Source organism: Phodopus roborovskii, unplaced genomic scaffold (genome assembly GCF_943737965.1).
Source record: "Phodopus roborovskii unplaced genomic scaffold, PHOROB, whole genome shotgun sequence".
NCBI lineage: Eukaryota > Metazoa > Chordata > Mammalia > Rodentia > Cricetidae > Phodopus > Phodopus roborovskii.
Genome location: NW_026125281.1, coordinates 2,190,179 through 2,206,354, shown reverse-complemented (window position 1 = coordinate 2,206,354; position 16,176 = coordinate 2,190,179). Strand labels below are relative to the sequence as shown.

Here is a 16,176-nt window from a genome sequence, read left to right as displayed (position 1 = left end):
CATAAATTCTCAAGCCAGGAGGGCTCTATATTTATTACCTTAAATTCAGGAAAATCCATTTAGAGTTCTTTCTTCCACTGCCTATTTCAATCACTGTTATATTTCAATATCATCACCCATAAGATGAAGTAATTGAATGACTTTTTGTATGTATGTCTCTGTGTATGTGTGTGTGAATACATTCTCCTATGGATGTGTCACAGCATGTATGCTAAAGTCAGAGAACAATGTTTAGGTATTGGTCCTTGCCTTCCTGCTTTGCATGAGACATGAATTCCTTGTCACTGTGCTGGACAGCCTAGCTGGCTCTCCAGCTTCTGGCCACTCTCCTGTTGTTGCCCCCCCCCCAGATATTTGTCTACTGATTCTGGCTCTTTTGGGAGTTCTGGGGATTCCGGCACACATCATCCGACTTGTTCAGCCAGTGACTTTATCTACTCAGCCACTTTCTAGCTCTGGTTTCATATTTCTTAATGTGAATAAGAGCAACAAGAAATCTATGTCTATACATCAAACAATTTGGTAATTTTTTTCAGGGTAGAAAATGTATTGGTCAATGGCTAAATAATGGTTAAAGAAAGACTTCTTCTTTATTTCCATTTTGTTGATAGTCACGATTTAAGAATAAGTCATCAGTGTCATGGAGTATTCCCAGTCACCTATCTATTTTTTTTTTTTTATACTAAATTAGGTTTTGAAAAATCTTTGACTAAATCCTTTGGAATGGGTGAATAACACAAGGATAAAGTAAATGTCCACTGAAGTCTAATTTATGGTCCTTAGAGATCTTTGAATCAGGTTAAGAATGAAAATGATGGATTCTTCATAGCATTTACTCCAAAAGAAAGTGATATAATCATACCACACACATCATATATATATATATAGAAAAGCTGCTTTGTTAGCTTTTGGAGGCTGAGTCATTGTTCCTTTTACATAAGCCATTATAATCTTTTTTCTTTAACTTTTGTTTTTCTCTCATACATTCATACATTATATCCAGACCTAAGTTTCCCGTCTCTCCACTGCTCCAAGTCCTTCCTTTCCACTTCCCCCTCTCCCGCAGATCAACTCTTTCTTTGTTTCCTTAAAAAAAAAGGGGGGTGGGTGGGTGGGAGAGCAGACCTCGAGAGGGAGATACACCTAAAAATACAAGACAAGATACAGTAACATTGGACAGAAACTCTCACATCAAGCCTGGATGTGGCAACTCTGAAAGAGGAAAAGGTATTGTAGTGCAGGCTAGAGTCAGAGAATTCCCCAACTCCTATTGTTGGAGTCCCACAAGAACACCAAGCTACACAACCATAAGGTCCGTGCAGAGGGTCCATGTTTGTCACTCAGTCTCTGTGAGTTCCTATGAGTCCTGCTTAGTTGGTCCTGTGGACTTTGTTCTTCTAGCGTTTCCTCCATCCCTCTGGCTCATACAATCCTTCCTCTCCCTCTTCTGTGGGGTTCCTCTGGCTCCGTGTAATGTTTGGGTGTGAGTCTCTGCATCTGTTCCCATCAGTTGCTAAGTGATGCCCCTTTGATGACCGTTGAGCTACCCCAGTAGTGTTTAGCTCTATCCTGGGTCTCTGGGATGTCTTGCCTCTGCTCTCTGGCCATGAAGTCAGTGTCAGGCTTGGGCTCCCTATCATGGTGTGGGCCTCAAGGTGGATCAATCATGGCTTGGCCACTCCCACAAGTCCTTCACCACCGTCTCCCCAGGCCTCAGCAATCTTTCTTACAGTCAGGAAATATTGTAGGTCAAAGTTTTTGTGGCTGGGTTGACTTCCCAGTCCCCCTGCTCTAGAAGCCTCACCTGGTTAGAGAAGACGGCCATGGCATTTGGCTCTATATTCCTCATTAATAGGAGAAAAATCTAGATTTCTACATGACCCCATTATTTAGTTTTCAGTGCTTGTAGACATTCTGTTACTGTTGAAATCCAGTTTTAATCTGTGGTGGTCTGATAGAATCAGGTAATTATTTCAATTTTATTGTGTCTGTTGAAATTTGCTTTGTGACTGAGTATATTGTCAGTTTTGGAGAAAGTTCTGGGAGGTGCTGAGTAGAAGGTATGTTTTGTTTTTGTTTTTGTTTGTTTAGGTGAAATATTCAAGAGTTATCTGTTAGGTCCATTAGAGTAATAATGTCTATAGCTCCAGTATATCTCTTTTTAGTTTTTGTCTGGTTGACTTGTCAGTGATGACAGTGGGGTATTGAAGTGTGTGAAAGTCAGTTAGTGTTTCCTTTATAAATGTGACCTTCCTTGTGTTGGAAGCATAGATATTAAGAATTGAAAGATCATCTTTAGTGGATCTTTCCTTTGATGAATGTTCTCCCCTGCCTCTTTTGATCAATTTCAGCTTGAAATATATTTTTTTAGTTATTAGAATGGCTACACCAGCTTGTTCCTTAGGTCCATTTGCTTGGAAAATCTTTTTCCTACCCTTTACTCTGAGGTAACACCCATCTTTGATGTTGAGATATGTTTCTATTACAGCAGAAAGATAGATCTTGTTTTCACATAGATTCTGTGAGTCTGTGTTTTTTTATTGAGGAATTGAGTTCATTGGTATTGAAAGACATGAATGGCCAATGATTGTTAATTTTTGCTATTTTGTTGTTGGTAGTGTTGGCAGTGTTAGTGGAAATGTGTGTGTGTGTGTGTGTGTGTGTGTGTGTGTGTGTGTGTGCTTCTTTTCATTTGGTTTTGCTAGTGTGAGATTATTTCCTGTGTTTTTATTGGTATAAATAACTTCCTTCAATTGGAATTTCCTTTCTAGTATCTTCTGTATGGTTGGATTTTGATATAGATATTGTTTAAATTTGGCTTTATTATAGAATATGTTGCTTGTGCTATCTATGGTGATTCAAAGTTTTGTTGGGTATAGCAGTCTGTGCTGGCAACAGTCTCTCTTATCAGTCCAGGCCTTTCTGGCTTTTAGAGTCTCCATTGAGATGTTGGGTATAATATTCATTTTTGTTCTGTATGCTTAGTGTCTTGATTATTATGTGGTGAGGGATTTTCTTTTGTGGTCCAGCCTATTTGGTGTTCTGTAAGCTAATTGTACCTTCATAGATGTGTCCTTCTTTAGATTAGGAACTTTTTCTTCTATGATTTTATTAAAAATATTTTCTGGGTTTGTAGTTGGTAGTTTCTTATCCCACTTGCCAGTTCCCAAGTAACTACTCTAAGGCTTAATATTAATTACAATTGTTTGGCCAGTGGCTCAGACATATTACTGACTAGCTATCACAATTAAATTCACCCCTTTCCATTGTTCAATATTTTACCACCAGGCTCTAGCTTGCGCTTTGTCATTTTCAAGCCTTGTAGCACTCACTCACTAAAACCACCTCTGTGGAAATACACTACATTTCTGAAATTACACTAAAACAATGGCTGAATTCTTCTTTAGCAGAAGCACAGGCTTATAGTACCTGGTGTGGTTCGAATCATTCCAATAATATTCGTTATTCTAAACTTCAATGGGCCATTTCAAATTTTCTTAGTAACTTACAATAGAATCACTAAATCTGGAAAGTTTTAAATTAGTTTAAACATAATTTTCTATGCCTACTCTAAGTGGTATAAGGTAGTAGTTCTGATAAATCAGAACAAGAGGTCAAGAGACAGAGAACTAAGTTAAAATATTTTCCCCCTTTTTAAATTTATATTTGAAACAAGCTTGTTTTGCATATCAATCCCAGTTCCCTCACCCTCCCATCCTTCTGTCACCTCCACCAAACCCTATTCCCTGGGGAATGTGAGGGCTTTCTTGGAGAGAACTCTTGTTTTTTTTTTTTTTTTTTTTTTTTTTTTTTTTTTAACAATTTGGCAAATGTTTATTCTGTTTTCATTGAGAATGTGAAATGGTGGTCCTCTTTACTTACATTTTGAAGTGATACATAACGTAGCACTGTAGAAAATTCTTAGTAAAATGTTTTGTAGATAGTAATTGCTTTGGAATTATTAGCTATCATATATTTTAATGATCATTGCAATATCATGTGTCATTTATTGGGCAAGTGAAATGCATACCAGATGAGTCAAAAAATGGTGGCTTTATTTTAGTATTTCTTCTTCTAGATTTCCCTTGAGATTGATGAGTAGGCAGGCCAATTGAAAGACAAAATTCATGCTAAATTTTAAAAATATTGTTTGAAGTAGTTGAGTGACTTTAGTTGGAGCTTATCTGATACTCTCAGGAAGAAAGAAATAAAGCATGCTTTCACCTGCAAGCATCATCACCGCCAGCTGAAAACGTGAATTTTGATTTTCATATTCTCTTCTTTTGAAGGCAGATTTCCAGGTACAACACTCCATGGTTAGTAATAAATGGGATGTACATAAATTATGCATTCAAGAAAAATGAAAGACACAAGCACCAAGCATCTCTTTTGCTGGTTAGAGGAAACAGTTTCACTGTCTGACATTGAAGACAAGACAGCCAATGTAATTTCACAGAATCACAAGCAGCCACATTTTCATTCTACCCTGTCTTTCAGACTCTTTTGTTCTCTATAGAGGGAAATCACACAGAATGAGAAATAACTGTGGAGCGACATCCATTTTGCAGGGGAGAATAATTCTCATCCATAAACCTTGTCTGATTATTTTTTTTTTCCCTGCTTGGTCTTGGATTTTTCTCTATGATTTTTTTTTCTTTTGTGAAATCAGAACAAATATAAAAAGGCTCAAAACTGCAAAAGATACTGATGCTATAACAAAATTCCCTAGGCTGGGCAGTGCATAAGGAGCAGGCAGTAATTTTTCATAGTTCTGCATTCTGGGAAGTCCGGGATCAACGTGTGGAGACTTGTGCTGTCTGCTGAGGGTCCACATTCTGTCTCCAAGACAGAGTCTTGTGTGCTGTGTTTTATCCTCATGTAGGAAGGAACCCAACATATTATTCTGGCAGACAAATGAATGGAAAGGACCAGACTACTTTGGGCTGGCCTTAGGAGGATGTATGTATGATTTCAGGTAGGAGGGAATCTGTCCCGACTTAATCACCCTCTGAAGGCCCCACAAAACCGTGGCCAGGTGAGTTAGGTTTCAGCACTTGGCTTTTGAACAGGCCCCAGTGAAACCGGAGCATTTGATACTGAGGGTCACTCATGAGAGTGAACATCTTTGAAAACTGACAAACTCATTACATAGATACCATAGAGTCCTTCAACTCATGTATTGTATGAATGTGTGGATACCTATAAGAAATAGATGAAGGAGAGATATAAAAAGCTAATTTTCAGTTGAAATTATTTATCCCCGCCCCCCGTCTTTTCCTCCTTTTCCCTTTTTCTTCCTTCCCTCCCCCTTTTCATCACTGAATAAATCCCAGATGGCAGGAACACAGCATGTTTTGTGCATTATTCTAAAACATTTTCTAAAGTTGGAGAAGATCACTGTAGGATGTTACATGAACTTTTCCACTCAAGACAGGGTACAAAGAACAGAAAATAAAGAATTCCACCCAAGTGTACCTTGGTAAAGCAGTAAGTGTAATTAGAATCAAAGCCAACACTAGATATATTGAACCGTTTCCATAACTCTTCAGCTAATGTTGTTAAAGAAAACTCTTATGAACCCATTGCATTTATCTAATCTTTGTTTTCTTAAACTACTTGTCTAACACACAATTATGTAAACTATTGATGTCTCCATTTTTATTAGTGCCTTTATTAGTTTCTTCTGTATATTGTGAACAAACCTCAAATTTCGTTGTTTAGGTGACCAAGTAATGGAAAACAAAAATTCTTTGAAGTTTGCATTGACAGCTCTTTCTACAGATAATGTTAATGTTTCAATTATTAATTTCCAGAAGTTCTAAATATGGAGAGGTCTATTTGGATGTGAGAAGAAAAAATTGAAAACTACGGTGTTGTCCCCAAATTTAATGTGCTGTGAATATGTATGTTGGAAGAATATTTATTAATTATTCTTTTTCTACCCATGTGTTAAAGAAAATAGTAAACACTTTGAATTGGCAACAGACTATAACTTTACCCCATTAACAAGAGCTTGAACAATTGTAGGAAGGTATTGCTGATAGTAGTTATTAAAAATGGGCTTGTTTGGACCCTTGTAAGAAAGATGTTCTTTTAATTATCTCTTGAATTCTTTCTCAATAATGCCAAAGGGTAGCATAAGATATTTTAAGAAGAGCAATTTGTAGAGTTGCAGAATATTTTTCTTCAAATAAAAAAGGAAAAAAATAAATCAGGTAACACAAACTATTAAATTCAATCTATATCTGTATCTACTTCTCTCTCTCTCTCTCTCTCTCTCTCTCTCTCTCTCTCTCTCTGTTGAACTCTGTTGAACTCTACAGTTGTTAGAGATAGACTTTCCCTGTGTAACAGTTCTGTATGTCTTAGAACGTGCTTTGTAGACCTTGGATTCACAGAGATCCATCTGCTTCTGTTTCCTGCGTGCTGGGATTAAAGGCGTGTGCCACCACCACCCAGCTTTAAAAAAAAAATATTTATTTATTCTTCTCTCATACATTTTGTCTCATCTGCAGCTCCAACCCATCACCTCCCCTCTCCCTGAGATTTACTTCTCCTTCTCCCTATTTTCCTTCAGAAAACAGCGGGCATCCTGGTGATATCCACTGAACACTGCATGATAAGTTACAATAAGACTAGGCACAAACCCTCACGTTGTGGATGGACAAGTCGATCCAGTCAGAGAAAAAGGGTCTCATGAACAGGGAAAAACAAAAGAGAGACACCTGCAACTCCCACTGTTAGGAGTCCCACAGAAACCTCAAGTTACACAGCTACTGCGTGTACGCAGAGGTCTCCATGCAGAGCCACAGAGGCTCCGCGATGGTCTCTGTGAGCCCCATGAGACCTGTTTAGTTGATTCCATAGGTCATGAGCCCACAGGATTCCTACAGTCCTTCCTCCTCCTCTTCACCAGGATTCCCTGAGCTCTGCTTAATATTTGACTGTGGTTCTCTCCATTTCTTCCCATCTGCTGCCAGAGGAAGCCTCTCTGACGATGACTAGACTAGGTGCACTGATCTATGACGATAACAGAATGTAGGTATCATTTCATTGACTTTTTTGTTTGTTTGTTTGTTTGTTTGTTTGTTTTTTGTTTTGTTTTTGGCCAGTCGTGTTTGGTTTCATCATAGCTCTGGGCTACCTAGCCTAATGGATAAGGCATTGGTCCCTAAAATATTATTAAACTCTTTGACTTTACCTACTTCAAACGAGAATACAAAATATGAACGTGCATTAGAAAGTAATGAATGCACACTGTTCATATTTACAAAACACAAATTTATATATTGAAACTGGCATTTACCTGAATATAATAGTTGCATTTTTAAATCTTTTTATTTAAAAGTTTCTTTTCGTTTTTACATGCCAGCCACAGTTTTTAATGTTTTAAAAATTCTGCATGCATTGTTCACAGATTTTTAAACTTTTGGCTGATGTATAGAAATTGCGAGCTTATAAAACACGGAAAACATTTATGTTAATCATTTTTATTGGCTGGTTTTCTCTGTGGACCATGTGAAAGTAAAAGTAGCCCAAAGTAGAGGGCCAAAGAGGAAAAAGAGGGGGGCTACTAAACTCTACTGACATTAACGTCCTAGGAATTTTAGCATACTGTTTGCCCATACAGGTTCCATTAAAGTTAATGGGAGTTGTGTGACTAATTCTCTCTGTAGAGTACTAAAAATGTACCCTGCAGTATTAAAAAGTCTGAACTTAATTTTTGCTTTCTCTTAACCTTGATTATGTTATTCTAAAGATAGATACTTTCATTATCATGCACATACATAGTAAATTTAATATAAAGATTTAAAAATAATTTATTTGGGGGAGAGGCTGCAGTTATGTGGGTCGGAACAGAATTTTAATTAGTGTTGCACATACGAGTTCTGCTTTCATTATAATGATAAAAACAAGCATGCACATCTGTAATTCACCCTCCAGCTGTACAAATGAGGACTTAAACCTCAATGAATTCAATAAATGAACATTTTCGGAACACTTACTTAAAATTAGATCTACATTATAATCAGTCATGTTTTAAGTGAAAGCTTATTAATAGATCATTAATAAAGCATGCTTATGGAATGAGGTTTCAAGTAAGAGGTAAGATGAATGAAAATAACAAAAATGAAACAAACCCAACAGATAATGTTTAATTCTATTTTAAGTACTATATATTGAATTGCATATTTATTTCAGATTAATATGAATATCTAGTATTTTTTCAAGTGTACCTTGAGATAAAACACCATAGATAGTATCAGCTGTGAATTCATGATCCTTTTATATTGTCAACTTTCCTCTTGACACTCAAATGGAAATGATAATCTCATTTTTTTTCTTTAAGTAATTTCTGACCAGCTTCCATCCCTACCTCGGGAAACAGAGTTATAAAATTTTGTGTTTTAAACAATGAAAAATAAAAATTATATTCATGAATAAATACCCCACCATCCATTTTTTTTCTCTGAAATCACCAGATTCATTACAAAGTAAGGGAGACACACATGTGATGCCCTAAGCACATTGTCCAGAAAGAGGGAGAAGACAATCCTGTGGAATAGTGCAGGAATGAGGCACAGCATTCTACAGGCCCAGAGCTGGTTTAACTAATATTCCAGATCGCGGAACTCTTGCCCAGTTGAACATAAACTGCAGCGAAGGTTGATCTTTTTATGTTTTGCATTCATCATCTTCTTTTGCTATTACAGGACTCTCTGTGTCTAAATCATAATGGAATCTTGAGTTAGGGTGGTGCTGGGGTAAAGTTACAGGCCATTTCACAGTTCTAATTGATTGAATCTGAGATCATACACTTAGCTATTGAATTCAACACATTCTTAAAGCAATTCCATTATGTAGAGTTCACTTTGAAGCTTGGGACGTTTCAGTTTTGAGCTGAAACTTTACTTCCTTGATTTTCAGGCTTGCAGCTGAAAGCTGTACACTTCCTGGGGGATGTTGGGCCATCCCAATGCGGTTTCCCAGGCTGACTTATGACACAGATCTCAAAATATGCAAAGCAGATGGTACATCCATGATTATGTATACATTTTTCTTCAATGGAAATAGCATCCATATTTTTTTATTAACAACTCTGGGAGTTGGCCTCTGCCAATAGCTAATGAAGTCACATACCTTTCAAAGCTTCAGGTGTGTGTGTGTGTGTGTGTGTGTGTGTGTGTAGTTTGTTCATGTGTATGGAACCTAGGGGTTGACATGAAATATCTTCCTCACTCTCTTCCCAACAAAGTCTCTCACTGAACCTAGAGCTCACTGATTTGGCTGTGTGGAAGGTTTTCCAGCTTCTTCCTCAGCTCTGGGATAATACACAGGTGCCATCACACCAGCTGTTTATGTGAGTGCTGCCGATCTGAACTCAGGTCCTCATGCTTCTGAGGCAAGTTCTTTACTGCTCAGGCCATTTTAGCCTTTCATCATGAACTCTTGTGATTCTTGAGGTGATTTGTGGGATGCCTCTCTTTCCCCTTGAAGAGACCGAATAGTGTATAGCTTTGGTTAAAAGTAATTTCTCCACCTTTATCTGTAAAGACATTGCCAGTGACTTCCTGAGAAGAGCATTAATGAATTGAAAAGGATGCAGCTCAGTCGTCTAGGGAACACGCCTCATACTGTGTGTGGGTGTTTAGCATGTTATGACTAATCCTGTGCGTTCCCTGCCTTGAGCCTGAACTCTTACCAGGGTCCTAGCTCTCCTGTGGGTTTCCCTCTGAAACTCCCCTCTTATCAGTGAAAACCTGTGGCTCACTTGTATTGCTGGTCTACCCCGACATTGGCTTACTTCATTTTAGGGACATTCAGATTTTCTTTCCCACTAGGCCACCCAAGTGCCCCTCTCTGTGTCCCAGATTGCACGGAAGCCACAGTCTCTTTAGGTGTGTGCCATCTTAGTTATGATGTGTCACATTCCTGAAGACATCTCCCTCACCTTTGTATAGCAGGAGCTCAAACTCCCCCGTTTGGATTCGGTGATCTGCCTTCCAAGAGGGCTCTGGCATCTGTAAGTGCGGCATATTGCATTTTCAAATCAAGAGATCTGATTTCCATTACAAAGCCTCTGTTAATAATCGTTTGTTTCAACTGTTTGGGCCCAGTCTTTTGACTTCATAATGTGGTACCTGTTAAAAGGTTACATTTTCCCTACTACCCCAGTAAACATCTGTGAAGCGCTCCAGATCCTGCCTAGCATCCCTCTACTCAGTGTGTTATGGGAGTGAAGCTGCTACCCTGGCACAAAGAACAGCCTCTGCTGCCTTCTGGAAGGCCAGGGCTGTTTTATTCAGCGCTATGTGGTGATTCAGTTCACCCCAATTTGCCCTTTGGGAACTGCTATGAAAACTTCCTTTGTACAGTAAATCATGACAGCATTTGGCCTTCATTTGGGGGTAAGTACATGGTTTATATATTAAAGCCATTTCTTTTTCCCTCTAGAAATACCATGTGGCATCAATTTGTTTGTAAGCACAAATCAAATGGCAGTTTGGGATCCTGCCGATGATCCAGAATATTCTCTATTAAGTTTTCAAAGGTTATCAGGGCAATGAAAATCTAACTTTGAAAAAAATTATGAGATGACCCAAGTCCCCAAGGACACATCCATTTACCCGCAGAGACCCTCACAAGCTAGTTGCAGGAAATCTGTTCGGAGACACTGTAAGATGCTAGGACATTGATGGCACAGGTCAAGAATTATTATGCTACTGAGAATACATAACTTTTCACATGGGTATTGGCAGAGCTGAACTTTGTTGGCTATACCTTGCCAGCTGAGATTTTTATTAATGGTCCTCATGCATAGGTGAGTTTAGGGTGTAGGCTTGGAAGCAGTTGGTATTCTACAACTTCACCTTTACAATTGTGCCATAAATGAACAGATAGAACAACACCCCAAATAATTGCTCTTTGCTCTACCTCTGGACTCCCAAGGAACATCCAGGCTCTGCTCTACTCTTTCTAAATTTATCCATGTCTATGGCTCCTGTGGTTGGCCTGTGGCCTGGAGCTCAGATTGCCCAGTAGTTCTTTGTCCCAAAAATAGGCTGAGGAAGTTTTCGACCACGTTTTGGTTTGTTCTGAAAGGGCTGCCATATATTTAATGAGGTTGTGAACATACACTAAGATTTGTACATGGCTCATCAAATAAAATACATCTTCAACTCACTTTTCACTTCAGTACGCGGTTTGGAGTGGGCTGTTTTACAAGCACATGTGTTTATCATATGACTGTGTTTGGGGACAAACATCATTTCTTACATTTGGGATGCAGTTTCTAAGTAACTTAAAGTCCTACTTCATCTGTCTGTACTCAAAAGCAAATGCTAAGTTTGGTAGCTCTTCTTCTACTTTGGGAAGGTGTCTTTGAACACCAAGGTGTCACAGCTTATTCACACATGCCATCCTAAATCAGGAGGACAAGAAAACATTTTATTCAATCAGAGAAGCATACGGTTTGTTCATTTTTGCTTCTGGAACAATAGGGGTCAGCACCTTTTTATCAGTTTCTCGTCTTTATGAGAGCAGAACGTTCCACTGGGCTGTGCCTAGGACAAGTAGCCAAAAGACCACGATCTCTTTCTGTGGCTAAATCTCTGTGACATTACTGAAATCATCTAGTTCTTAGAACATTGGCTTCTATTTTGGGATAAAAATAACTGTCCCTCACACAACAAAGAGGAGCATTGTGACTAATACTGAGAAAGCCATGGAGTTTATTTTTTCTTCTCCAATTCTCTCATATTCTATGGAGGGAGAGAGGGTAATGTCTTTTTAAAAAATGAACTTTGATGAGGAGCTCAGTGACTCACCCAGCCCCTCCAGTTTGCCATATAATGTAATACATGATGTTTTATGAATAAGCTGGAGAGATAAAATATCTTCCATTTGATGACTCAGATCCAATGCAATAAAGCAGGGTAACCCAGGCTTTATTTCCTGTGATCGTAGGAGATAAAATTGATTTTTCCATTTTCTCCCACATATTTTCCTCCTTCTTCCTTATTGTACTCCTCAGCTGCTGATGGGAAAGGAGGTAGAGATAGGATGTGTCATAAAGTTTAAGACTCCACAAACTAAATGGGTCCTCATCTGAGGACAAACAGAAGTAGGGCTGGTCGTGGGCCTAAAACTTAGTTGTGGATCCTTTTCCTTGGAATTTCAGGAAATGTCGGTTGTGAGCACTGCACAGTGGACCCGGAATGAGAAGGAAGCCTCAGGTGCAGATGACCCGACAGTCTCCAACATCAATCACACAACACCCAGAGCAGTCCCTGGGATGTGCTCCCCTCGGTCTGAGTCAAGGATTGGATTGGAGCCATCAGCACACGCAGGCAGGGTCAAGGACCGAGGGTTAGGGACACAGCTGGCACTGTTGGTGGGTGGGTAGCATCAGGAAGCCAACAGCCGCCACAAGATTCAGCAGCTTCTCTTGCTTTGGTTTTTAATACAAAGTTTCATCATAGTTGAAAGAGAAAAATATGTAAGTAAAATTTAAAACTTACGTGACCTAGAATAATTAAGTTATCAGAAGAATATCTTTCTTTACATTTAGCTCATGTGAAATCGTATGCATATATATATATATATATATATATATATATATATATCACACATTATTGTGTATACATATTGTGTAGGTTTTTGGTGGACACATATTTATCAATATGTTCTCATTGTTTCAGTTTCTCTGAAAGGCTAATAACATTCTAAAGTTCAGGAAACAATTCTTACTAATCAGTTTAATAAGATATAAACGGCAACTGTTGAATACGTGGAAGACTTGAGGTTCAATAGCTATACTACACAGTTATAAATGAACCATAATGATGGGCGCGTGTATTAAATTAGTGAGAAGAGGAGGAACATGGTTAAGATTGTTCTGATTCTTAAAATATGAGCCAATTAAAAACTTTCTGTAATAATGATGTGCGCATTAATGGAGGCTAACTAAGGGAAAGATGGATTTGTTTCTCAGCTGTTAATGAACACTCTGAGTCCATTTCCAGCTCTATACATAGAAAGAGAGGTTGCTTCTAAAGAAACCCCAATAGTGGATGCTGTTTTTCTTTTGATCTAAGGCTTAATGGACCCCATATACCTCTTTTAAATGGTCTGAAACATTATTTTGGAGGGAGCACATCTTAATCCATATGATTCCTCATTAGAAGTATTTAGAAACCACAATTTACCTTTCAGATATTGGATGTAAGCTGGTTTGTGTCACCAAATGTGGACCTTTTTGCTGATTTGCTTTTTTTCTTATTTTACATATTGTTCCCAGTTCCCTCTCCTTCCCTCCCTCCTTCCCTCCCTCCTTCCCTTCTTCCCTCTCTCTCACCCTCCCATGCCCCCAACCACCCTCCCCTCCCATCACCCCCCCCACACACACTCCACATGTAGGGTGACGATTTACTTTTATTTTTGACAGTTTCACACACACGTATGTCCTGACTCTGGGGACATTGTCACACCTTACCCCCTTCCCGTTCATCCTCTTTCCCATGGAAATGGTTTCCCCAGTAACCTGGCCTCCACTTGCTGTCACTGTTTTCTCCATCCATGGAGTTTAGTTGTGGTTGCTTGTGGGAAGACGAGTACAGGGTCAGTTTCTGGAAGGTGGGCACCTTATGAATGGCTACACCACAGAAGAAGACGGCATTCCAGCAGTCAGGAACTAACAAGAGTTGGTCAGTGAGAGGTGAGGTTTCATGATCCCCTCCCCAACACATGATGAAACGGTGACAGATCTGGTTTTTTCTTTTTTTTCCGGATCTGGTGCAGATCACCACATTTGTAGTTAATTTATGAGTGTGATTGCCTTCTCACCTCCAAAAGATGCTGTTAACCCTTCCGGAAGCCTCGCCTCTTCTCTACCCCTGCTTAACCCTTTCCATTCCTAATATCTGCTTACTTTGCTTTTTGTTTGCCACCCCCCTTAACTTATCTTCCCGCCAGTGGCCACACTAGCTTCCTTGATTGTATAGGCGCTTCATAAATTTAGAGTTTAAAGAATGATTTGAGTTTGAATGATTTGAATAAATGATGCTCTTCACTTGGCCTCAAAGCAAAAGACCCTTGGCTGGGCTTGGGCCATCTTTAAACAGATGTATCTTGACAAAGAGACCCTGACCTTGGGTGTGGCTTGTTCTCGGTCTCCATTTTGACACTAAAGTTCTGTAGAGGGGATTATTTTCACTACCTTTGACAGCAAAACCTAAAAGCAATGCAACTTTTCTTACTAGGCATGCCATCGAAGCTGCAGCACTGCGTGTCACCTGGCAACGGAAGTGAGCAAGACGCTAAAACACGGAGGGTAGGGAAGTCAAGGTCTTCGAGCTACAGTGTGGAAGACAGACTGGAGGAAGTACTGGTACCACAACTTAAGTGGTCCACAATGTTCATCTTCCTGTGCATTCTGTGAACAAGCGATCCTTGGGGTGAAGTCCCAAAATAACGGCAGCAATAACTCCCTCAAAGTCAAAAGTACAAAATAAAATAAACCTCATTATCGGTTACAATTTAATCCCTGAGAGATGGAAGGGTGTGGCTCTCTCTTTCAGGCTTCGGCTGTCGCTGAACTCTCAGGCTGCACTTAGTTGCTGGTCTGAAACGGTGAATGGATTGAATGGGGTGAAGAAACAGACAGTGAATCCCTCCCTTACCCATGAAGCTTATCTCTATTTGAGGGTCACGTAAGTCTCTCTGTAGAGCCCTGATTTGCCTGGAACTCACCTTGTATACCAGGCTGATATTAAACTCACAGAGATCTGTCTCTGTCACCCAAGGGAAGGGATTGAAGGCATATATTCCATACCCTGCTCAACTACATCCTTTAGTTGAAACTAAGACTACCTTGTCTTTGCATTCACATTGCAAATAAAACATAAGGTTGCTATTAACAGACATGAATGTTCTTTCCCTTGCTTCATACTTGGTATTATTTGAAAGCATTTACTTAGGCTCACAGGATGACTCAGAGCAATGGTTCTCAACTTCTGGGTCTTGACCCCCTAGGCCACATATATCCTGCATATCAGATATTTACATTATGGTTCATAACAGTAGGAAAAATTCAGTTGTGAAGTAGCAACACAATAATTTCTTGATTGGTAATCACCACAACATGAGGAACTGTATTAAAGGGTCTTAAGATTAGGACGGTTGAGAACCCCTGGCTCAGAGGATAAAGATCCTAACCACTAAGCCAGACAACATGAGTTTGACCTCTGAGACCCACATGGTGAGAAACCCTACTCCACACCACACATGCCATTGAATGTTCTCCTCTAAAACAGTAAATGTAACAAAATTACAAAAAAATTATTAATAAACTGTAGACTATGTGCTATTTACTGGAAACTTCTTGTTCAAGGTTCTCTTGTTGTAAAAAGTTTATGTGATAACAAAGCCTCCATGCTTATCAATTGATTGCATCACAAAAAACATAGTCACCATTTCATCATAAAGTAGTAGTAATAGATACAATAACATCCTGAAATATACTTTCACATATGGCTTTGTCCATAGGTTCAGTGTTACTCTAAATATCCAAGACTTCTATTTTGTTGGTATTTTAAATTTAACTAAAGAGTTTGCTGTTGTTGTTTTTGTTGAATATCAACCCTTTAGGAGCCCATAAGAGAATTATATCTTTCCAGAGTCTTGAACCACTTAAATTCTTGGGTGATCAGACAACATTCCCATTCTTGTAGAAAATTCCACCCTGAATGGATGATGGTCAGCATAGACATTTCTGGAGGATGTACAATGGGATTTATGTTACTCTGGGTTTTCCTGCTCCTGTAGGGTACGAATGGGATTATGAATTTCTGGACTGGAGAATGGAAGGGGTTTGGAGGGAGAGGTTTCTCCTGGGTAAAGGTTTCTGCTCTCAACATCTAACCAAATATTCACACATTTAAACAATACTCGAGGTCCCATGTGCAGGGAACTCTCACACAGGTAGATCTGAGAAGCAACTAATAGGAAGGACCCCATCTATCAAGACCCAGTATGTGAGCCAGGCTGGTAAATAAAGGCCTATATTCCATAACCTCGCCAGCCTTGGAGGGTATTGTGTGAAAAGACATTCAGAGATTTCAGAGCACATGCACTCAGCTCTGAGGGGTGGGGTTCAGAATGATAGTCTCTTACTTC

At 39.2% G+C, this 16,176-nt stretch overlaps 1 protein-coding gene across 1 annotated transcript in view; it reads left to right on the top strand.

Annotated features, from left to right (window-relative positions):
- LOC127230894 (uncharacterized) overlaps positions 1–14,310 on the top strand; it is a 56,901-nt gene extending 42,591 nt beyond the window's left edge. Inside the window, exons 4-5 of the mRNA XM_051196183.1 lie at positions 12,182–12,369; positions 14,262–14,310. Of these exons, the coding sequence (XP_051052140.1) occupies positions 12,182–12,369; positions 14,262–14,310 (237 nt within the window). The remainder of the gene's footprint in view (positions 1–12,181; positions 12,370–14,261) is intronic.
- Positions 14,311–16,176: the final 1,866 nt, after the last annotated feature.